This window comes from Triturus cristatus, chromosome 12, assembly GCF_964204655.1.
Source record: "Triturus cristatus chromosome 12, aTriCri1.1, whole genome shotgun sequence".
NCBI classification, from domain to species: Eukaryota; Metazoa; Chordata; class Amphibia; order Caudata; family Salamandridae; genus Triturus; species Triturus cristatus.
The window spans coordinates 695,016,757-695,042,391 of NC_140595.1; the positions used below are offsets into that span (position 1 = coordinate 695,016,757).

Here is a 25,635-nt window from a genome sequence, read left to right on the forward strand (position 1 = left end):
GTTGTTGTAGGCGGGTAACAAGTGTGTCGATGAGCAATAGCCGGTGGGGTTGGGGGGGTATGTAACGGCGTCCAAGGGTGTCACAAACCGCACCCGATAGACCGGGCCATCTCTGCAACACCCAGGCGCCCCTACACTTCGTAGTAGCAATGCCCCCACCAAGCCACAGCTAACTCGCTGCGAAGCCCCTCCTGCTGAGCCAGAAAGCCTGTAAGCTGTAAACCGAGGACCGGTTTTTAATTCCTCTCCGGCTCCGACACAACCTCCCCCAGCACAGTCCTTCACCTACAAAGAGGTGAGGGGGGGACAGGGGGGTAGATACACCAAGCATTGTTAAAAACATTAAAATTCAATCCAACACGGCTGCCACTACAACTGCTACAGCCACAGCTCCGTAGCTACGACACTCCGACGTTCCAACGCTCCAACACTGACGGTGGCGAAAAGCAAAACCATAGCGAAAATGCCTCAAATGTACCTTCCACGATAAGCACATTGGAAAATTAAATGATAAACTGGAGAAAAATTTAAATATACAGCATTTCATTTAGTCAAAATTGTCTTGAGATGTATTTTATATTTATTAGCCTACTTTTTATACTTCCATTTTAAATCCTCACCTGTAATGGATTTTTAAAGCGTTGCTACACTGAACTCTGCGAAGTTCTGAAAAAACACTGCCGTGCTACACCGAGTTCTGCGAGCGTCAGAGTCCGGTACATCATGCTGTTCGTGCTGATTTTTAGCACCAGGGATTTCTCCCACTCTGTAAAATCAGTGCAAATAGCATCACGTGGAGCGCTAGAGGGTGCTGCCACCTTCTGCCACTCGAGTAGATTTTCTTTTTATATTTTATTTTCCTTTTTCCATTAATACAACACAAAAAGAAATCATATACTCATACAATATTTCCCAAGACATGAAGGATAAAATAACATGATGCTACCACACTAAATCCAATCTGATCGAATAATAACAAACAATGAAAACAAAATCCAAAATTAAACCTAAAAAGTCTCAAATAGCTGGACCTATAAAATTGTCAGAAAGGGAAATATTAATACAAACATTTTAACATTGAGGACACATCATCCCAAGTCCAGGCCCCAAGCCTACCCCACTCGAGTAGATTTTCTACCCGAGTGGCAGCTTCCTCAATGAGAGCGGTAGTTTTCTCAATGAGAGAGGTTGTGACCTCCCGCGACCATCTGGGTTCAGAAATATTGCCGGGAGGTAGTTTAGCGATTGATTTCTCTTGCTCACCAACTTAACGTTGGCAAGCTGCGCAAGGTAACAAAACTACACTCAATGTCACTTCACAGAGTTTTCAAAGAACTCTGCACTCTGTGCAGAGTGGGCAACACTTCGCAAACTCCACCGGTGGAGTGGTATTCTTCACTCACCCTTATCCATAACTCCACTTTAAATGAGTTTTTAACTTAATTTCTGAGTTTTTAAACATTTATTATGGTGTTATAACCAAAGCTAACCATAACGTCACATTATTCTTTGCTTTTAGTAAATATAGTTTTCTGTGAGTACTTACGAGCTGAAAAAGATAATTTGATACCTGAAAAATGAGTAAGCTTGCAAAGCCTGAAAATTGTTTCATTGCATTATTTTTTCTCTCTTAGATACTATGTGCTTATCTAATTCAACTAATGTCAGCGAAGTACTTCCCCCTACAGAGACTGGTAAGTGAATAAAATAACGTATTTTCTACCTAAAGAAAAAGTAGCACAAGGTGGTGATCATAGTGACTTTAGTAATATTAGTTCATAAACACCCTCTGTCAGACTGATGCAATATCCAGCACTGTCAGGTCCAAAGACTGGAGTTAAGTTTTCCACTACTCAAATGTATGTGTAATCTAGAGATCGGGTGCCCATATTGCACCACCAACATCACGGTCACCTAACAAATAAATACGTATTTAGATGATGATGCTACTATGTATCAGTGGAGCACCATACTGCTCACTAGATTGAGGTGGGTGGATATAAAAAATCCCTGAGCAATTTTCTAGGCTGGAAGAATTAGAAATATTGTGGAGTTTTCTGTTTTGCTTCTGCATAGAAGTCAGGTGTATATTTTCAGAAGTACATGTCTTGTCTACTGCAATCAGTCTGGGACTCATGTTTGAATGATTTAGTTTTGGCTATTTGGATCCTCAGCTTTTGGCATTTCTTCAATTTGGCTATTAGGGGTGGAATGAGATGTGGAGGGAGTTCATGAACATTTTGCAATTTCTTGCTTCTATGGCAAGACCAGGGGCTTGCATTATGCATGACATCTCTTTAATGCTACACCTCAACAGTAGCTTAAAAGCATAGTATAAGTAATGTTATCAAACACTTAGAATGCTCATCTGATCAGAAAATGGCATCTCTCCATTCCATCATTCTTGCTCTTTTTCAGACTACTCCTTGACAGCTTTCCTTGTTTCTCTGTTAGTAGGAATTCCTATGGCCAGGGTGAGAGAGGTGTCTGTCTGTTGTGGAAATAAAGTAGACATGTTGCAGCAATGAATTCGGTGAAGCATATTATGAATCATTTTAATAATAATACATACATTTCTGATTCAGGGAGCACTCACTCCCTTGGTGGCATGGTGGCTTCTTTAAGAAAAGACTGGTGATATTGCAGTTTCAAGTTTGTGGACAATTTAATTTGGAAATTAGTCATTCCAGTAAGGCAGTTACTTTTTTAATGAACTTTGCATAAGTTTATGTCAATGAGGCAAGCACCAGGCTGAATGCACGAGACAAGGATGTCATTTTTGTACACTGATGGAAATGAACACCCTGATGATGATGAGGTTGGCAACTCCCATAATAATAGACACTTTTCTGACTCCAAAGTTTTGTAGGAATATTTCAGGTTTTATTACAACATGTCTAATGACATGGTCTGATTACTTGCTAGCTCTGTTTCATAATAAACTAAACAAGTCAAATGTTATATTATCTATTTATTTTAATTTATTAAAGAGGGCAAGACCCCTCTAGGGATCATGAAACTGCTTAAAACACACAACTTTCATCACTGAAATCTGAAGGTTTACTATGGGTAGCAATACAAGTGCCCCAGTACCAGACCCGGTTTCCCTCCCCACAGAAGTACCAATACACTGAGCATTGGTTAATCCAAGTAGAGTGCTTGAGGGAAATCATAGGATACTATGAGGTGTACCCTCATGATTTACCAGGAAAATTGTAAATACCACACTGATTACCCGCAGCAATTACTTACCTCTCATTGGGGTTTCACCAGCATAAAAGTTTCTGGGTGAGCCACACATAAGCCTTGAAATGATCCTTGAAGAAAAGATGTTTTTGTCATGCACAGATGGATTTTTTAATATTTTGTAGTGTGGTTAAAGTGTACCCTTGGAGTGTATTGTATAAGAATGTGTCTTAGTTTTGTCCTCAATTCCTATGCCTCTAGGCCCATAGGTAGGAGTGGGAAGGTATTCCTCAATTGCGATTCGCAATTTGCGAGTCGCAATTAAGGAATATGTAGGAATCACAATTATTATTGTGATTCCTACATACATTGCATTTTTCAAATCCTTAATAGCGATTCGCAAGAAATCACTATTAAGGACTTGCAAAACGATGTTTTAATACATATGCCCCTTAGAGATTTGGGACTCCCCTTTTTTTCTCGACCCCACTTCACGGAACAGCTCAAAATGTTCCAGAAAGGAGCTGTGATGAATGAACATTTGTTTTGGAAAGTATCAGTAAAGTTTGGTCGAACAAGATCAAAGTTGACCTAACTAGGTGATTATATATATATATATATTCCCTGAAAAAACCATAGGTTTCAGGCACGTTATAGTTAGGAATTAGCATATAAAAAACCTTAGAAATTCACTGAAAAAAACACAGGTTTCAGGGGTGTTATAGTTAGCTGGACTTTTCACTCGTACAAAACCATTGAAATTCCCCCGTTATAGTTAGTTCAGCTAACTATAACTCGCGCGCCCGCAATGCACTGCTGATGACACCACATATTACATCACTCATGACATGGTCAGTGACATCACTCATGACATCACATCTGACGTGTCTGACGCCCTACCGTGCCTAATCCCGGCGCCCCCTACGGTGGGTACTCTCCAAGTAGACACCCTTATCGTTTATTTATACAAACATGGGTAGCTATTGACGGGCACATTTCATATACACGCACACCAAGCCATTCAAAGGGGATTCAACAAAAATTCGACCAAACTATGCAAGAAACCCCCCTCACGGTTAATAAAACACACATCCACCGCCGGATGTGTAATACTTTTTATTTTACTCTCTGGAAAGGAGACGAACCTCACTTTAGAGTCACAATGTATTGCATATTATATTTCACGCCCCGGTTCATCTTATATCACACTTTTTGGTGCATAGTTTATACCATATACTATATCTAGTTTTCATTTTCAATCGTGCTCTCAGCGCTATGTTCTATATAACACTGCGTCCACCTACCCTTTTCACGGGCATTACATTTTGCGATGGGGGGTGGAGGGTCAGGGGGTGTTTCTGCCAAGTGAGCCCGGAGTCACAGTCACAAACGTCCTCTTCTTCCTGAATAAAAGTGAGATTATGATGCATACTTGTTCATATTTTAAGTAGTTCGCACATTTTAAAAACAATAAAGTTCCTAATACCCACCTTCTCTGAACAGTTAGCTTGCTGCCCCATCCACCTCCTCCCTATCCTCTGTTGTCTGAATCCATGGACTAGCCTCCTCCCTCCTGCCATGTATGGTCTGATGTGCTGCCACTGCCCTCCATTTAGCATGATGTACCAGTCCACTCCTCCTGCCCTCCATTGCCCAATTCTATGGCCCATCATTGACCTCCTGCTTAGCCTCTGTGCTTAACTTGCTGCCTCTATTCTCCTTCCCCCTGCTCCATCCTTTTTGCCCACCATGTTCCATGGACATGCCACTTCTATCTACTCTGAGTGTTCTGTTGAGCTGCCACTCCCCTCCCACCTGCCTAGCATTGTCAGATGACTGTAACCTGTCCCTGCCACCTCCACCCTGCCTGTCCACATGCCATTCCCCTATCCCCTTCATCCTGTCCTCCATGGTCCATTTTACTGCCACACCCTTCTGCCCTCCCTGGTCTGTTGTGTTACAACTGCACCTCCTGCCTGCCCCGCGCAGTCTGTTGTGAGGCCCCTTCCCCTGAACTCTCTTGTCTGTGCCCAGGTCCTGACCCTCCCTTCTATCCTCCATGGTCCTTTGTGCATGCCCCTGCACCCTCCTTCTTGCCCATCATAGCCATTGTGCTGCCACTAACCCTCCCGCTTGCCATGCATGGTCTTCTGTGCTGCCATGGCCCCTCCCACCTTCCCTGTGTGGTCAGCTAGCTGCCCCTGACCCCCTCCCACCTTCCCTCCATGGTCTGTGTGTATGTCATCATAGTCTCATTGTTGCTCTCCATGGTGTGTCTTGTTTCTAGTGCCCATCCTGCCTGACCTCCATGGTCATCTTGCTGCTCCTGCCCTGCCCCCTTGCCCCCAGCCCTCTGTTTCCATGTGCAGACCCCTATTCCCTCCCTCCTGGCTTGTCTGTTCCATTGTAATGCCCCTGATCTGTCCCTCCTGCCCTTTATGGTCTGTTATGCTGCAGCTTTCTCTCCTGTCTGTCCATTATGGTCAGCTAGCTACCATTGCCTCTTTCCCCTCTGTTCTCTGTTGTCCATGTGCATGGTCCTGTCCCCTCCCTATTGCTTTCTATGGTTTGTTGTGCTGCACTCCCGTCCCGCATGCGCTGTGTGGTGTATTGTGCTGCTGCAAACCCTGATGCCTGCCCTGTAGGGTCAGTTTGGTGCACCTCTCCATGTCCCTCCTGTCCTCTGTTATCCGAGTCCATGTCGCTACCCCAATTCCTCCTGCCTACCGTGATCCAATGTACCATACTTGCGAACATTTTGAACTTGGTAAGAGGGAGATTTTGAAAAAAACGGTGGTATTGATTTTCCCCTTTGAGTTACATTGAAAAAGAGGAGAATGTAGACAGGAGACAGATCAAATAAAGCCCATTTGAGCTTAAAAACATTGGGCGTTTCCTGGCTGAAACGGGTCTGTTGGCATGTATGGTTGTACTACCACTGCCTCTTCCTTCTGCCCACAATGGTCTATTATATTGCCACAGCCTCTCTTGCCAGTCCTGTATTGTTGGTTTGTTTCCCCTGCCCCCCTTTCCACTGCCCTCCATAGTCTGTTGTGCTGCCACTGCCCTTCCTGCCTGTCCAGTGTGGTCAAATTGTTGCCTCTGCACTCTCCTACCTGCCTTAAATTTTCAGAGTCCGTGCCCCTGGCCTCTGCCTCTCAACAGTATCCCAATGAACAACTAGATTGCTAACATTCTATATTTAATACAAAAGTGTGGAACGCCTGACGTCATCTTGACGTAATCAAAACTGTAATACCTAGAGTATTTCCTTTAGAAATTACATATATGAGAGGGTCTTATTTGCATCAAAATTATGGTCAGTGCTCTAAAAAACTAAAATGAGGACACATTTTCTGAGTTTTCAAATAGCGACAAAGAACTTTTAAATTATTTGTAATCTTTATGTTTTTTTATCCAGTTGACCACTTGATTAAATGTTGCACCTAGGGGAGAGGATGTGGTGTTACTTCCAGAGCTGCAGACTTTGCAACTGAGGAACCAGGTTGAAGTTTCTGCTTCAGCTCAACATTCTGTGATTCTGGTCAAATCACTTAATCTGCCCATGTCTACAACTAAAATGAATTTGATCTTGTGTGATATAACCAATGCTCATGTAAAGCACTCCAATACCTGACAAGTCTGCACTATATAAAAATGCAAATACACAAAAAATAAGTGTTTTGCACACTTCTGTCATTGGGCTACATGTGGGCTACATCTGGGTGATATTTGTGCTGCATTTGGGCTCTTTTGTCTCTGGTGGCCATCTTGGGAGATTTATTTGTTATGAAGTTTCCTAATTTCCTCATTTACTGCCGTCTCCTCAGTAGGAAATGCTTTCAGTTTTTTACTTTGATTCCATCAAGAAGGTATTCAGATATGTCACACATTTGCCATAAATTCTGAATGTTAGCACTCTAGTTGCTCATTAGATCACTGTAGTAAAGCTACTGCTCACCACGGAAGTCTGCTGCTGGTATTAAAAGTGCATGTTTCAGTCTGCATATCAGAATTTTTTAATGAAATAGAAGAGAATTTGAGAAGTCACTCAAAATGTGCCCTAAGTTTTCTTTCTTCAGCACTAATCATAATTTCTATGGTAAAATGAACCCCCTCATTGTGTTCCTTTTTAAATTAAATGTTTTAAGTGTTACCAGTTTATTCCAATCAAGATGGCTTCAGGTGTGCCATACTTTTGTCATAAGTAAACAGTAAGCGCTCTAGTTGTTCTTAAGAAAACTCTGGGACATTCTGTCATTGGGCTATACTTGGGCTACATCTGTGTGATATTTGGGCTACATTTGGGCTCTTTTGTCTCTGGTGGCCATCTTGGGAGATTTATTTGTTATGAGGTTTCCTAATTTCCTCATTTACTGCAGTCTCCTCAGTAGGAAATACTTGCAGTTTTTTACTTTGGTTCCATCAAGAAGGCATTCAGATGTGTCACATATTTGCCATCAATTCTGAATGTTAGCACTCTAGTTGCTCATTAGATCACTGTAGTAAAACTGCTGCTCACCAGGGAAGTCTGCTGCTGGTATTCAAAGTGCATGTTTCAGTCTGCATGTCAGAATTTGTTTATGAAATAGAAGAGGATTTGAGAAGTCAAAATGTGCCCTAATTTTTCTTTCTGCAGAACTAATCATAGTTTTTATGGCAAAATGAACCCCCTCATTTTGTTCCTTTGTAAATTAAATGTTTTAAGTTTTACCACTTTATTCCAATCAAGATGGCTTCAGGTGTGCCATACGTTTGTCATAAGTAAGACTGTTAGTGCTCTAGTTGTTCGTTAGAACACTCTGGGACATTCTGTCATTGGGCTGTACTTGGGCTACATCTGAGTGATATTGGGCTACATTTGGGCTCTTTTGTCTCTGGTGGCCATCTTGGGAGAATTCTTTGTTATGAAGTTTCCTAATTTCCTCATTTACTGCAGTCTCCTCAGTAGGAAATACTTTCAGTTTTTTACTTTGGTTCCATCAAGAAGGCATTCAGATGTGTCACACATTTGCCATAAATTCTGAATGTTAGCACTTTACTTGCTCATTAGATCACTGTAGTAAAGCTACTGCTCACCAGGGAAGTCTGCTGCTGGTATTCAAAGTGCATGTTTCAGTCTGCATGTCAGAATTTTTTTATGAAATAGAAGAGGATTTGAAAAGTCAAAATGTGCCCTAATTTTTCTTTCTGCAGCACTAATCATAATTTCTATGGCAAAATGAACCCCCTCATTTTGTTCCTTTGTAAATTAAATGTTTTAAGTGTTACCACTTTATTCCAATCAAGATGGCTTCAGGTGTGCCATACTTTTGTCATAAGTAAGACTGTTAGCGCTCTAGTTGTTCGTTAGAACACTCTGGGACATTATGTCATTGGGCTATACTTGGGCTACATCTGGGTGATATTTGGGCTACATTTGGGCTCTTTTGTCTCTGGTGGCCATTTTGGGAGACTTATTTGTTATGAAGTTTCCTAATTTCCTCATTTACTACAGTCTCCTCAGTAGGAAATACTTTCAGTGTTTTACTTTGATTCCATCAAGAAGGCATTCAGATGTGTCACACATTTGCCATCAATTCAGAATGTTAGCACTCTAGTTGCTTATTAGATCACTGTAGTAAAGCTACTGATCACCAGGGAAGTCTGCTGCTGGTATTGAAAGTGCATGTTTCAGTCTGCATGTCAGAATTTTTTAATGAAATAGAAGAGGATTTGAGAAGTCACTCAAAATGTGCCCTAATTTTTCTTTCTGCAGCACTAATCATACTTTCTATGGCAAAATGAACCCCCTCATTTTGTTCCTTTTTAAATTAAATGTATTAAGAGTTACCACTTTATTCCAACCAAGATGGCTTCAGGTGTGCCATACGTTTGTCATAAGTAGGACTGTTAGCGCTCTAGTTGTTCTTTATAACACTCTGGGAAGCTGCAGTAGAACACAAAGGAATCAACTGACAGTCTCTGCCCTTGTTGGATGTACATGTTTTACTGAGAATGTCAGACTTCATTCTCACATGACTGAGAAAGATAATGTGAATTTACAGAAAATATGCTCTCACTTTAGCTTATAGATCACCTTCCAAACCTCTGTGGGAAAAGCATGAGAAAATAGTTTTCTCTCAAACATGATTCATGATATCACAGCAGAAGTCTTTTTCACATGGTAAAATCACCTTAGAACACACCACAATTCCTAAAATGAGTATGGTACCATCAACAAATGATTTATAATGTAACTAAAGTCTTAAAACCTTCTATTAACTGAAATGGTTTTTAACCCCTTCGCCGCGGTGCAAATTCTGCCGCGGCACTGGGGGGGTGCGGGGTGAGCGCGGGGCCGCCATGCTCATGACGAAACCACGCCGTCATGAGTCACGAGCGAGCTGTGCTCATGACGGCGTGGTTCCGACACGACTCCGCCCACTCTTCGTTTCGCCCGCACAGGCGGGGAATCAGCGACGCATGGGCGGAGCGGCCGCAGCATGACGGAACCACTCTGTCATGAGCACACGCCGCCCATGGCTCATGCTGGCGTGGTTCCGTCATGCGCACGCAAGGGGTTAATGAGGTGCTATCATGTATATTGGTCCCAAGATGGCTGCCAACACTTCTTGGATGAAGTGCTGACAGCCAATCAGATCTCACGATGAGATGTGTGGTTAGGGTCCGCCCAGATATATATATGTGATTTTACTTTTGATTTTCTCAGGAACTACTGAACAGATTGACACCATATATGCAAAAGGCACATGCCTGACCTAAGGACTACCTCTTTACCAGTAATTCTGTTCAGCCGTTCGGGCTGTACCTTCGACTAAAGGTCCTATGGGAATATGCATGGGGAAACGCGTTTTGGGACCCCCCTTTTTTCTCAGCCCCCGTTTGACGAATCACCCAGAGACTTTCAGGGTAGGAGCTGAGCGGAGCGCCCCATTAGTTTTGAAAATTTCAGGAAGATAAGTCAACCGGCGCCAAAGTTATTCAAAATAGAATTTTCAGATTTCCTTTGGGAACTCGGTCCTAACTATAATATATAATATAGACTTTTTATGCAAGTTACAACAAATCAAGTGGATTGAAGGATACTGGATGCTTGCCCTGGACGTCACAGCTCTGTATACCAGCATTAAACATGATATTGGTCTTAAGGCAGTTTCCCATTATTTGAATCAGAGGGAAGACCAGGATAAAGAACATAACATTATGTTATTGCAAATGTTACAATATTGTCTGACCAACAATGTGTTCATGTTTAATAATTTGCTGTACCGTCAACTTCAGGGAGTTGCTATGGGGGCCAGTTTTTCACCAAGCTATGCCTGTTTGTTTATGGGTGCTTGGGAAGAACTGGTCCTCAGGGTTCAATTCAAAGAAGAGATGGAAAATTATGTGGTAGCATGGTATCAATTTATCGATGATTTGTTCATTGTTTGGCGAGGTGATGAGAACCAAGCTCAAGGTTTTATCAATGACATTAACAACAATGATTATAACCAAACTTTTACTGCAACTATGAGCCAGACATCAGTGACGTTTTTAGATACTGAGGTATATGTCTTTAATGAAACATTGGAAACAAGGCTATACTGAAAAAAGACAGCTGGCAACACACTCTTACACGCCAGAAGCTCGCACCCGGCTCATTTGATAGCAAGCATCCCCTATGGGGAAATGCAGCGCATTAGAAGAGTATGCAGTAATATCACTGACTTGGCCTCTGCACAACTCTCCAGCAGTATTAGATTTTTGGAAAGAGGTTACTCCAAAAAAACCATAGAGAGTGCTATTTGATAAATCTATGCAACACACTAGAGAGGAACTTCTGAGCACCTATGCTCACAGCCAGACTGTTATGGATGATAGTTCAGCTTTTACCCCCTCTGTAACGGTTAACACTTTTAGAATCATCACAGGATATAGTAAGCAGCACAAGGATATATATAAAATCATCAATCGCAATTGGCCCATTGTACTCAATGATCCAGTTATAGGCACTTCATTACCAACACGTGCCTCGCTTACCTTTAGTAGAGCCCCTTCAATGAGGGACTTCCTTGTGGACACTAATCCTGAGATTATCGAGAAAACGACCTGGCTACAAACTAACACGGGTTTTTATAAATGTAAGACATGCAAATCGTGCCTCCAAGGAGTGAATACTAGATATTACCAGGATAGTTTTAGTAACTTTGAACATCAGATCAATAAGCTACTTACCTGTAAAACTGAATTTGCAGTTTACATTTTAATTTGTCCATGTTTACTGAGATACGTGGACAGCACTAAATTAGCAGTGCACAAGCGAATTCTTCAGCATCTCAGAGCTATTTCTAATCAAGACAACACATACCCAGTGGCCAGACATTTCAGGGATTTCCATCATAGTGACAATCGTCTGCTCAAGTTCTATGTCATTGATGCTGTCAATGCGAGTAGACGAGGAGGCAATAGAGAGGCGAAGCTCCGCAAATTGGAAACTCAATATATTTTGCGATTAGACACGAAACACCCGAAGGGGCTCAATGTAACTGAGGACTTGTATACCTGTTTACCTTAAATGACAATTTAACTAATAGATTATGAGATAAACAATGGGAATAATTCCTTTAATACTTTGTGATGATGCTAAACTTTAACTGATTTTTAAAGATGTGTTTTATCCACAGTATTTGACTTTCATGCAAGGGATGATATGTGCATTTGTATTCTGTATTCTGGTATTCATTCACAATGTATCACACTTGATCAGTTTAATCTCCTCATGGTTTTAACCAGTATACTTGTTACATATTTTTCCATCAATCTGAGTCCAGTTGTGATACTCTTCCCTGATCTAGTGATCACTTTACACTTGTATGTTTGATTTACAGACTGTATTTATCCTTACATGTCTCGTTACACGCCATAATTGGATATGATATGTCTTTTCCTTTTTCCTTCCAGATTTTTGCACTATTTTTGCACTTATTTGTTGATCCATTTCTAGCTTAGATACATACCATGAGATTTGCATAAGACCATTTTTTATCTAAGATCGACTACTATAACATATTTTTTAGGCAATGATTATATTTATTCAATTCCCCTGTTGTTTACCCTAAGAGTATAATTCATCTATTTTATGGATGTTGGGTGCTATAGGCATTTAAGCCACTATTTTTGCACTATCCATATATGATGTGCACAGCATCTAGCATTTCGCCCTAGGGCTGTAGCAATTGTTTATACACCTGGCATTTATGCCATGAATCCTATTTAAACTAGGCCTGGGCAAAAATTTCGTTCCGTTCGCGGAAATTGCGATAATTTGACATTTTTGCGTTCCGCGGAGAGCGCGAAAATGTCAAAAATTCCGGTTTCCGCAGCTTGGCGATAATTTGTTTCTTGCTCGCGCTGTAAAATGATACATTCTCGCGCGCGCGCGATCGCCTTACCTGAATCCCTGCGTTCGCCGACAAGTTTTCTTGATCCGGTCGCGTTCTCCATGAGATGTTGTATTGTTTTTAGCCATTTGCGCCGTCTCGCGACAGTTCGCGCCCGCAGTGACGTCATGCGTCGCGCGATCACGTCTTTCTTCTCGCGATCATGCACCGCGAGAACAACTCAAAACAAGATGGCCGCGCCCGCAAGCAACCACATGGGTAAGTTGGCGACCCGCAACCATGCAGAAAATCTCGCGAACATGCCGGAAAAAAACTTCCGCATCTTTGCGATATTTCTGCTTGTTTGCGATAATTTTAAACATTCTCGCGATAATTTGCGAAGGTTAATTCCGCAAATTCCGCCCACCCCTAATTTAAACCATCAAAGGGTATATGTACATTATAAATGGATGGTCTGTTTTTATTGACTTATTTATTTATTTATTGTCTTAAATTTGAAAAACAGCGTAATTTGCACAAGATATCAGTTTAATCCTTACAAATTTTAGGATTAGGTCATATTGCATGCTGCACTTTACTATGTAAGTGGAGTAGTGTTTTTTCTATGTTTATAACACCAGAGGTCACATGTTTACAATTCTGCACTTTGAACTCTATGTGCCTGCTATTTATTGGATCTTGTTTAGAGCTCGTGTTGTCATGTGATTAAGGCTCTGCTGAGCCGAAACGTTATGACGGCAAACCTAACAAAATAAAATACGCACTTTAACGAAGGTCCGTGTCAGCTTGTGATTTTGGAATTGTGACGCCCATCGTCTCCCTTGTGCACCAGCGGTAATTGGATATATATATATATATATATGTAGGAAGTACCAAACTCCAAGTCTTTAATCCTACAGCATTTGAGAGCAATAGTCAATTCGGACCCCAGTTACCCGGTAGCACGTCATTTTAAACATGTGCATAACAATAATCTTAATGACCTTAGCTATTTTGTCATAGACATGGTACCCAAATCCGTCAGAGGGGGCAATAGGGAGAAGAAATTGCGGCAACTAGAGTCATATTACATCTTGACTCTAGACTCTAAAATGCCAAATGGTCTGAACAACAGTGAAGAATTGCACCATTTCCTATAATGAATTAATCTGTATTTCACTTATCTGGGACACGTAACATGTTTCATTCTTTTTATGTATATCTGCCATCCATGTGTTTTACCAATTTTACTATGCTACTTTATCAGGCTTTTATTGAATTTTTAGATATGTTTTTATCAAAAGTTTTACTGGGGCTCCGGTTTTACTCGAGATTTTAAACAATCTATTTATGACATGATCGCCGATATAGGCATAAGGGACTGGTTTAATACATACACGGCATCCGTTCGTATTGGTGCATATTGATTACTTGAAAACTCATTTTATACTGGCATTATTAACTCTGTACATAGCTCTCCAGCACTAGCACTTCATACGAGGTATCCTTTGTGACTTGAAGTATAACTTGTAACCTCACAGAAGGCTGATCAAACACGTATAACGTTCAGTTTCATTCATTTTTGACTTCAGGTTCACTTTTGCCATTATAAGAGTTTCTAAGACTACACACACATGCACAATATTTGCACTTAGCTTCTCTACATTGATTGATTTTCATATGATTTTAATATGGATATTTTATCAATATGTATTTTAATCATTTTTGTCGGTGTTCGAATTTAATCTTAGACATTTATATATATATATGTTTTTTAGCACTCGCACTTTCACTATGTTTACATATTTATTATTTTAATGTAAACTGCGAATTTTGCACATTTGCCCGTATACAAATACTTATTTTGTAAAATTTCCAACAATATGCCAAATAATATTGTGTACTATGTTTACAATTGAGATTTTAAAAATTGGCGGCATTTGTAGTCTGTTTTCACTGTTTTATCACCGATATAAAAGCTCTGATTGGCCGCAAGCATGTCATGTGATCAAGACAGTTGTTTACTGTCGAAACGCGTAATGCTACTACTAAGCCAAGATTGCTGACAACTTGAGCAATAAACTGCACTGAAACCTTCAACACGCTGTGGTCTGTACCTGTTTTTTCTGGAAATCCGAGAACAGATGGCACGGTGATACTTTATATATATATATATATATATCTCTGCAAAACTTTGCCAGAAAATCACCACTTTGAGGAACAGACAAATGCGGAACCAATGTTAGGTGCAAGATATTTATTGAACCCCCTGCACCACCACCATGACGCGTTTCGACCTACAGGAGGCCTTGATCACATATTTACAAAAAAAAATGAAAAAGTTGACCTAACTAGGTGTGAGATATATATATATATATATATATATATATATATATATATATATATATATATGTATGTATGTATGTGTATATATATATATATATATATATATATATATATATATATATATATATATATATATATATATATATATATATATATATATATATATTCACTGAAAAAACCATAGGTTTCACACACGTTATAGTTAGGATTTAGCATTTAAAAAACCTTGCAAATTCAGTGAAAAAACCATAGGTTTCACACACGTTATAGTTAGCGGACATTTCACTCATAAAAAACCATTGAAATTCCCCCGTTATAGTTAGTTAAGCTAACTATAACTCGCGCACCCGCAATCCACTGCTGATGACGTCACATATTACATCACTCATGACATGGTCAGTGACATCACTCATGACATCACTGATGACATCTCAAATGACATCACTGATGACATCATCCAGTGAATGTGTGTTTTTCTGAAAATTACATATGTTTTATATATGTATATCTCAAGGTCGATGGAAGAATAAATGGGTATATAAGTGTCTAAAAGGATGATTTGTTTTTGAAAAATTGATTGTATAACTGACTGATTAAGTGTATCTTAGTGAATACATGGCTTAGTGAGTAATGTTTAAATGTGTAAATATCTGTATCAGTCTCTCACTTTGTGTATAAGTGGCTGCATGTGTTGGTGAGTAGCTACATGGGTGTTTTTATAGGATATTAGGTTGTTTTTTGAGTATCAGTCTGAGTGTCTGCATGGTTCGGTGGGGGGTATTACGTAGTGCATAGGTGCATGAATGATTGACTCTCTGGTTGTATGTGTTGAAGACAGCATGTGTGCATGTCTGTATGGTTGGATGAGTGTTTGTATGGGTGTGTTATTGAGTGAATGACTGTCTCAATAGTGTCTTTATGAGTTACTAAATATGTTTTAAATAAGTATATTTGACTATTGGTGTATATAAGTGAGTATATGTGAGAGTGAGAGATTGAAACAGTTCATGTATGAATAAGTATGTGTTTTTATAAGTGATTATTTAAAAGAGTAAGTATGTGTAAGTTTCCGTAGAAGTAAGTGTGGTGGTGTGTGTATAACTGAATATGCAAGTAAATGGATGTTTGACTCTTTATTAGTATGAGTGACTATGTGTGTGACTAACTCTATGGATGAGTGGCAATGTGTAACAGGATGTATTGGTGTATGAGTACATATGATGAGTGAGTACATGTATGAGTGACTGTACAGGACTGTTGGTGAATGAGTGGATCTGTATGTGGATCTAAGAATTACTGAATAGGTTATTGTAACTGGTATTGGTATGTCCATTGTTTGGAAAATTTTAGTCTCTATTTTTGAATGTGTGTATCAAAGGTTATATTAGGGTGAGAGGAGGTCTGCCACTCTGTCACAAGGATGATGTCATCAGTGATGTCATTTGAGATGTCATCAGTGATGTCATGAGTGATGTCACTGACCATGTCATGAGTGATGTAATATGTGACGTCATCAGCAGTGGATTGCGGGTGCGCGAGTTATAGTTAGCTTAACTAACTATAACGGGGGAATTTCAATGGTTTTTTATGAGTGAAATGTCCACTAACTATAACGTGTGTGAAACCTATGTTTTTTTCACTGAATTTACAAGGTTTTTTAAATGCTAAATCCTAACTATAACGTGTGTGAAACCCATGGTTTTTTCAGTGAATTTGTATGGTTTTTTAAATGCTAATTCTTACCTATAACATGTGTGATTTCCATGGTTTTTTCATTGATTTTGTATGATTTTTTTATAAAAAATTCTTATATTAATTTTTTTTTTTTTTTTTAAAAGCAAGTTTTTTTTTTTTTGTAATTTATATTCTCTTAAAACACTATGTTTATTTTTTTTAAATTCTGCAATATATTAATTTTTCTCTTTTTTTTTTTTACCAAACAGGTAAGATATATTAGTATAACATACAAATTCTTTTTTTCTTTTTTTTTTTTTTACTTTATATTCTCTTAAAACACTATGCTTAATTTTTTTTAAATTCTGCAATATAATAATTTTTCTCATTTTTTTTTACTAAACAGGTAAGATATATTAGTATAACATAGAAATTCTTTTTTTCCTTTTTTTTTTTTTTTTTTTTAAGTGCGCGTACGGTAAGCTTACGGTAAGCGTACGGTTTGCGTAATGTTCGTAATATTTCTACTCTTTTTGCGTATGGTTACGCTATTTACGTAGCCTTGCATAATGCGCATGGGGCACGTAAGCGTGTACGCTACACGCGTACGTTACGCGGAAGTGTTGGGGAGTGACTGTTATGCGCATGCGCGCGAGCGCGTGTCTTTTTTACGCGCATGCGTACTTTTACCGTAAGCGCTCCGTAAGCGTAACGTAAGCGTAACGTAAGCGTAACGTACGCGCACGGTGGGTCATGTGATCATGAAACAAAACTTTTGATTGGTTTAAAGTTGTTTCAGTTCTAGAACTCTCCTACACCACACCCATTCCCCTCATTTCTGCTTGTGATCCCTTAGGAGAAGGAGCTGACTTGTCTTTGGGATACGATGGCAGACCAGCACTCTTCTACTGAGAGTGAGGCTAGCAGCACCACCATCAGGCAGAGAAGGAGGAAACAGAAGAGCTCTTTTATATGGGAGTATTTTACTTTTCCTGAGGGCGAGAAAAAAGTCAATGCTGCCTTGGTGACTTGCAAGCTGTGCCAGCGTGTACTTTCGAGAGGTAATCCCAACAAGAAGTATTCCTTCGGGAATCACACTATGTTGAGACACCTTCACGATGTACACCCTAGGACACATGCTCGACATACTGGAGGAAACCCTTCAGTAAGTCAACCAAGCACATCCACAGCAGCTCAGCCGAGTCCTTCTTCGGAAGCTCAGCAGAGCCCTTCATCTGTGGGGGCAGATTCACCTTTTTCTGATCCTGTGGAAACGAACCATCGGTTTGCGAGGGTTACTATGCGGTGTTCATTTTGCCATGGTCTAATTGTTCATAGGGAGACCAGTCTTCCCCTCATTAACAACAAAATAGACCAGCACATTTGCCCTACCAGCTAATGTTCCCATTCTTCCTTTCCTCTGTCCCTGCATGAACACAACGGCTCTTTTAAGAGCCAACCTTACCTCTCAACTTTTTTTTATTTTTTCTTTAAAACTTTTTTTTTTTTTTTTTTACCGTACGCGTACGGTAAGCGTAATTTATTATTTTTAAAAAAAAAAAAACACTAAAAATCAATTACCACATCTCAAGATCCTTGAGGAATTAATAACTAAATACTAAAAATCTGTTTGAGGAGAAGTGGAAGAAAGGAACCATCTAATTTGTGACTTACCTGACCCACCCAACTATTTAATTTTTAATTAAAATTTAATTGAAATTACTTGTAAAAATGGTTGGTTTTTTTCGAAAATTTTCTTTCACAATCTGAAAAAAAAGAAAAAAGTATTAATATTTAATAAATCATTATATAACACAGTACACGTATTTATATATTTTCCAAAAACAATTTTTTGCCTTTTTTTGCTGTTTTCAGAATATATTGCATTTCACTATAAATCGTGAAAGCAATTGCATTCATCACTTAACAGCGGGCAAAAAAAAAATAACAATCTCAAAGATTGTTTTAAAAAAGCCCAGAATCTCTTTTTACTTAAACATAACATTATAGAAATGCATAATATTCTAAAAAAATATCATCTAATAATAATAACTATTTCTTTAAAATACCGTCTGACAATTTTGTTACAGAAGCATAATCTCAAAAATAATATATCTCAAATAACTCCACAATACATCTGGTTACATTTCCTTTAGGCCAAATAGTAATTTTAAAATTCTTTTTTGATTAAATTTCCAATGGTAATCTATTAAACTTCCAAAATTTAAATTGTACAGATGTTACCGATTCTCTCTAACATTTTGTTTTCCGAAAGATTAATTAATAATTAAATAAGTCCACAATACAATTGGTCACCTTTCCTTATGGCCAAATAGTAATTTTAAAAATCTTTTTTGAATGAATTTCCAATGGTAATCCAATAAAATTCCAAAATTTTAATTGTACAGATGTTACCGATTTTCTCTAAATTTTTGGTTTCCAAAAGATTCATTAGGAATTAAATAAGTCCACATTACAATTGGTTACCTGTCCTTTAGGCCAAATGGTAATTTGAAAAATCTTTTTTTTTTAAATTGCAATGCTAATCCAATAAAATGGTAAAATTGTTTTGTACAGATCTTGCCAAGTCTCTCTAAAATTTAGGTTTCAGGAAGATTAGATACGAATTTGCTAAATCAAAAGGCAAACGTTGCTTGAAAATCAATTGGGAATCATTACACAGTGTCCAGCCCTTTTCACATTTAAGATAAACTGTGTAATGTCCAGAAGTAACAGTAGGTCCTTCATGGAAAATTATAGCGACTGTTACAAAAGTTTTTCCTGAAATTGATAATTGCTGTCCTATAACCTTCTTTATTAAAGTATCCAATTTTGAACCATCAGCTTTACATCGTTGCATCATTAAAATTACATACTGTCCATATTCCTTTAAAATTAACGTTGAAAACATGTCAGATTTACACTCACCACATTCCATGCTATGATTAGCATCTTTAACTAATTTAGCAAAAGTGACTGTTTTACTGTCTGGCAATGTTAAATAAATAAACCTTTCAGAATCAACATTAGAGCCACATGTATTGTAACAGTTTTCACAACTATGTTCCCATTTATAAGAGACACCAAACATATTTTGAATTGGCACCCCTTCTTCTTCCAGTACCTGAAGAAAATACATCAAGAATTCCTGTGCGTCTTGCTGTACATTTTGAGAAAACTGTGTTCGTCCTGAACATACATCTAAAAGTTTTCTAATTTCAGTAGCACTTTCTATTTGAGTTTTATCATTACTCAGCTTTTGAAAAAGGAGACTCAACTCAGAACAGAATCTTTTTCTCTGATTTACTATTATCTGCTCTTGCAAACTTTCCAGATAAAATGCAACATTCAGCACTACATTAGCGTAGCAGTTGACACCAGAGCTATTTTCAAAATGACATCCTACAACCTCTTCTTCATTTTCCTTTTTCTTTTTGCTTGCAATTACATCACTCCTCTTTTTTCTCCTCCTCTCTACATCCTCATTACAGATATTCTCAATTCTCCTTTTTCGAGAAACTACACGTTTTTCCAACACAGGATACTGACCTAAATGAGGAGCATAAGTTCTTCTTAATCTATTATACTCCTTTACACAGTTTGTATCAGCACTAACTTTTGAATCATCAAAGTCTATCATGAATAAACCAGATAATGTTTTCACTCGTGACAAAGCTACATAAGCCATACCTTCTTTGAACACAGTTGAACCAATGTTTACAAATGCACAATCTACAGTCAATCCTTGAGACTTGTGAATAGTTACAGCATATGCTAGAGAAAACGGAAACTGTTTCCTTTGTACATATAAGTCTTTCACAAGCATGAAACGAACTGTACAACGACAAATGTCTATAACTTCTTCTATCTGATCAAATGTTATTTTTAAACATTCAATTCCATCTTTTTTCTGATAATTAATAAAACCCACAACTCTTCCCATAGCTCCATTAACTAAACCTTTTTCAACATCCAAATTTCTCCTTAAAAATACTCTACAGTTCATGCAAACATATAGATTTTTTTCTAATCCAGCAGTTTTGGAAATGTTCTTCTCTAGTGAATCCAATTTATTTTTCAGTTTGCCTGTTAATGTGATAGTAATTCTTCCATCCTGAATTTTGTCCACTGCTTCCAATTTCCTGATATCTTCCTTTTCCAATTTCAAAAGCTCCTCATTGAATATTGAGCATTCACGTAGAGTTGGCATTAAGCAGATTACACTTTTCTTTTCTGCAATGTTCTTGTATATCTTCTCTGCAACTATTTCTTCCTTTGGAAATAAATTATGTAGCAACCAACTCTGTAATGCTTTTGTGCCAGCTTCAGTGAGTAGTCCAATTCTGATATCTTTCAGAATACTTCCATATTCTTCATCGTTTGCTTGCCTCATATTAGTGATAAGTTCCTTGTACTCAAAGAAGGACCAAATATTTGCATTACCAATGCTTCCCAATGACTTCTTTGTGTCTTCATGTGTCACAGTGTTAAACACTGGTTGTCCTTTAACTGGAGTAAGCTGTAGAAGATCCCCAAAAACTATGACATGTTTTCCACCAAATAACACGTCATAGTCTGTCCTTAGAATTTGCTGCATTCTTAAATGCACAAAGGCAAGCATTAAGTTTGATACCATGCTCACCTCATCAATAATGAGAACTTGCATCTTCTTCAATACTCTTGAAACTTCCAAGCATGCTTCTCCTGTTAGCTTGTGGTATTGTATTTTGTTCTCATGCTCCACTGGTAACATTAGCAAACGATGTAAGGTGAATCCTTTTATGTTATATGCTGCTAACCCAGTTGGAGCAGTAACCACACAAGACAAAGTTGAATCCGTTTTTTGCTGTAGGTAACTTCTGATGACTTTTATTAAGAAACTTTTTCCAGTTCCAGCTTGTCCGCTTACATACATCCTGATTGGATGAAATGATGTGCATGAGCACTCTTTTTTTTCATGTAGTAATCCGTGATCAATTTTGTTTCTGATCTCTTCATAAATTTGTTGCTGCTCTTCATTCAGTTGTCTTTCCAAATTTGGTAAGTCTATAAATTCTTATTGAGCTTGATTCATAGCCGTTTCCACTTCATTCATGGCTATTGCAGCTTCATTTTCAACGATTGGTTGTCCTAGGGGATCTTGACTGAGTGTTCCTGAACTTTGGCTGTCTTGAGAACTGTCTCTAGCTACTTCAGCTGCAATTGTAGTTTCCTATTCAATTTCTTCATTTAACATTTGCACATAATTTGTGAATGTACTACATTCTATGCTGTCTTTGCAAGCATTAAATGAATCTTCATAGCTTTGAAATTCTCCCAGTAGTTCATCCTCTGTACGCCATGGTTTAAACAGCTGTAAAAGAGCCAAGTAGTAAAATTCCTTTTTGTCAGTAGTGTCGCAACTCAGCTTCCTGTGATTTATCAAACTTCCTTTTGTTTGCTTCACCAAACATCCTTCCTCACCAATGACTTTATATTTTCCATTGTTGATGTCTTCTGTGGCTTTCCGTGAATAAATGTAGTTCTGCAGCACTTCATAGAGACACATGTTCTCTAGATGAAGACTTCTCTTGGGATAATATGTGTCCAACATGTTTGATTTCAAAATATCTGTACTTTCTGGGTCATTCTCAGCCAAATATTCAATTTCTCCAACAGATTTCAGTACCCGATTTCTCATTGCTGCAAGGCCTAAACTTGCCCAAATTATACTTCTTGATTTCGAGTAGAGACTTGCAGAAGATAACCTATCTGAACATTCGTAGGATCCAATTTCTCGATGCGATAACATCTTTAAACTGAAACTGTACAGCTTCTTACTGACAGTCTTCTCGTGAGAAATCTCTTCCCACATTTCTTTCAATTCAGTTTTTTCTGATTTAGTAATGTAAGACGTTACATATCGAGCAACAGCAATGGAATTGTCAGCTACATACTGTATATCCATGTTAGCATTCCACATGGATAAAATGACTGGGTTGTAGTCATTTATATTTTTTGATTCTTCTTTTCTTTTAAGGTTGAAGGTATTCTTAGGTGATTTTCTTGTAATAGTATGTCTCACAGATGACATAAAACTGTTTACTCTTCCATTTGAAAGAACAGGTCTAGGAAATCCAAATCGACATTTAGTGTAGTATTTATCTTTGCTCTTGTATTTCCGTCGACAGTATTTTACACACCGATGACTTTGGAAACGTAAAACTTGCTCCTTTAACTTTTTTTCTTCTGTGCTTTTTGGTATAGCACATGTTGCATATTCTTCAATGAAAGATAACACTGCTTCATCAGTATCTGTTCCAAACTTTGGGGCATCCTTGATCCACAACAGCATATGAATATGAGGAGCACCTCTTGCCTGGTACTCTTTTCTCCAAAAGAAATCCACTACTTCTCCAAGAGGTGGATTTTTTGTATTGCAGATGAAGGACATCATAGCCTCAAATCTATGATTGAAATATCTGCAAACATTAACCGGATCCAATGAGCACAGTTCTCCTGCTGTCTTGTATTCGATGTTTTTAATGTTTGAATTTGCATCTCGTAGAAAATCCAGTAAATCATCCCAAGCGTACTCAGCACAGCTTAGGGTAAGGAACCATGTTGGTGTTCCTAAATTCCGTAACATGCATTTTAATTCACCATGGCGTCGGTACCAATATTCATTTGTCCCACGCTGACAAGCCATCAGATTGATCAGTTGTGTTTACAAATGATCATCTCGGTGCTGCACTTTCTCCATAAAATCCTTAGCAGACACATTTTGTAAATGTACTCCACTTTTTAAAATGTGATTTACTGCATATGATAATGCAGACAAGTCGCTTTCAAATAAAAGATGGAACAAATAAGGAATACTTTGTCGAAATCTGGGATCTTCTGCATATAGTCTTGTAGTTCGATACTCAGAAGCTGGAATCTGTTCTGGACGTTCATCGTATCGTCCTCCTTTTCCTGTAGGAAACAGCTGGGGAAAACATCGAGCTTCCAAGCTCTACTCCCATACACTCACGGGAGTTCCTTTTGCTTTCTTCATCTGAAACAGATCAATATTGTCTCCCATAACTTCTTTTGTATGAAGAGGATGTATGCTAAAATGTTCATAAATTTCTTCTTCCTTTGACTTGTCCACTTTTTCAATTTGTCCAGTTGGTGTTTCTGTGTCTTCTTGTAAATCTTCTTCTTCTTCTATATAAATTGATTCATACCATTTGTTATTCCTTTTCAAATACAAATTTGCTCTTTGTGCTTTCCGTACATCTACCAGCTCCTGCCAAATCTTCTTATTCTTTGTAGGTACACCATTAACCAGAATAACTAATGGTTCAGTTTCCAAAGTATCTGCATCAATAGTTTCCATATTTTTTTTCAAATCCAAGGGCAAATACACCACTCTACCTTTTAAACCTCTCAGTAAATCTGAAGGAGGTAATTTACCAGTTTTGGGCTCCATACGTACTATGGTCTGGAACGGATGAACACATTGAATAAGTATAGACTCATATGTATTTAATTCAGAAAGTTCGGCAGGAATAGCATCCAATTCTAAATTATTATGTACAGCTCTGGTCGGCATTCTATTTTCCTCTAACTTGTTGTAACAGTATTTACAAATACGCTGATCTTCACCCAATTCAAAACAATTTTCAAGAAATATATATGTGGCAAAATCCTTCCACTTATAATTATCTTCATTTTCACTTTTTCTGTAGAGATCAACATTCCTGGTTTGTTTTCTATAATGAGTTCTGCGGCAACAAATACAAGTAATATTTGGTCTTTCATTAGAGATTATTGCAAATTTTGTTATGTGATCATTAAATGTCTTACTTACAGAGGGTTCTACATTCTCTTCCACTTCTTCCTCATTTACTGTGTCCTTTTCTGCACTGTCTTGTTCAGGACCAAAGTAACAAAACTGAATTTCATCAGTAACCTTCTCTACATCTGATACCGATCCACGGAACAGAGCCCTATTCAATTCATCTAACTTTATTGCTGGACTTTTAGCAAAATACAACCGTCTCACAAACTTTCTCATTTCAGTATGATGAACAGCCAGCATCCTAAAATGATGAAAAACACTTTTACACACTTTTCTAGATAGACAAGCCAGAGAATGACCCTGCAAACCAGTATTCTCTCTCACTCTGCATGGATCTAGACTTTGAAGCACCTTAATCTTCTGTTTAACACTTTTTTTTACTATAGTCTCTTAGAAACTCACGAAATTTATCAATAGATTCCTGACGCACAGTGCAAATACTACTACAATTCCAAGTGTACACTGGGGCTTTAGGACGTCTCCCAATAGCCTCATCCGCCATCACTTGTACCTCATCTCTTGGAACCATTTTCTCCTTCTCCATTATACAACCATTTTTCACTTCATAAGCACGACCTCTGGTGTCAACTGCATGCAGCAAACTATTACTTTGAAAATAACTCTCTTCATTAAAAAAAGGTTCACTACTTGAACTATGCATCCATTCTAATAAAAACACTTTACAAAAGTTTGTTCTTTTCACTAGTCTTTTCTTTTTGCTTTGTGATTTCTGTACATTGACCATTTTATCTAATGTACGCATCCTATTCAAAATTAAAATGAATAGTTTCCTTTTTAATTCTAATGCCTTTGCTGCAATGGCTTCAATTTCTTTTTTTCTTTTATAAAATTTAGCCTTTTTCTTATATTTCTTCACATCCTTTATCAAATTGGACATAACTCTTCTCTGAAACATTTTTCTACGAATCTCTTTAAACGCTGTTTTTCTTTTTAAGTTAATCTTTATTGTTTCTGAAGGTATATTTGCATTAACTAAATGCTCAATTTTTTCCTGTTGTTTTCTATTTAAAACATTCTTTCCAGTACAGACATTTTGTACATTTTTCCTTATTTTGAAGATGTTGTTTAAAATTTTTTTTTTCTGCTTACCAGAAGACTTTCTCTTTTTCCCAACATGAGCATCTCCAACTAACTTAAGTCCTCCAGTTGTCTTCAAATATAGTTTTTTTTGTGGTTTTTCCTTAGTCTGAATTTTGTAGGCATCTTAAATTTTGTTCA

At 38.1% G+C, this 25,635-nt stretch overlaps 1 protein-coding gene across 5 annotated transcripts in view; it reads left to right on the forward strand.

The window, feature by feature from the left end:
- LOC146780115 (mucin-3A-like) overlaps positions 1-25,635 on the forward strand; it is a 268,570-nt gene that overhangs the window by 136,446 nt on the left and 106,489 nt on the right. For all 5 annotated transcript variants that reach the window (XR_014972097.1, XM_085638057.1, XM_085638058.1 and 2 more), the window contains exon 8: positions 1,635-1,694. Coding sequence is in view for 4 of the 5 variants with exons in the window: in XM_085638057.1 (XP_085494183.1) it covers positions 1,635-1,694 (60 nt within the window). In the remaining variant the exon portion in view is untranslated. The remainder of the gene's footprint in view (positions 1-1,634; positions 1,695-25,635) is intronic.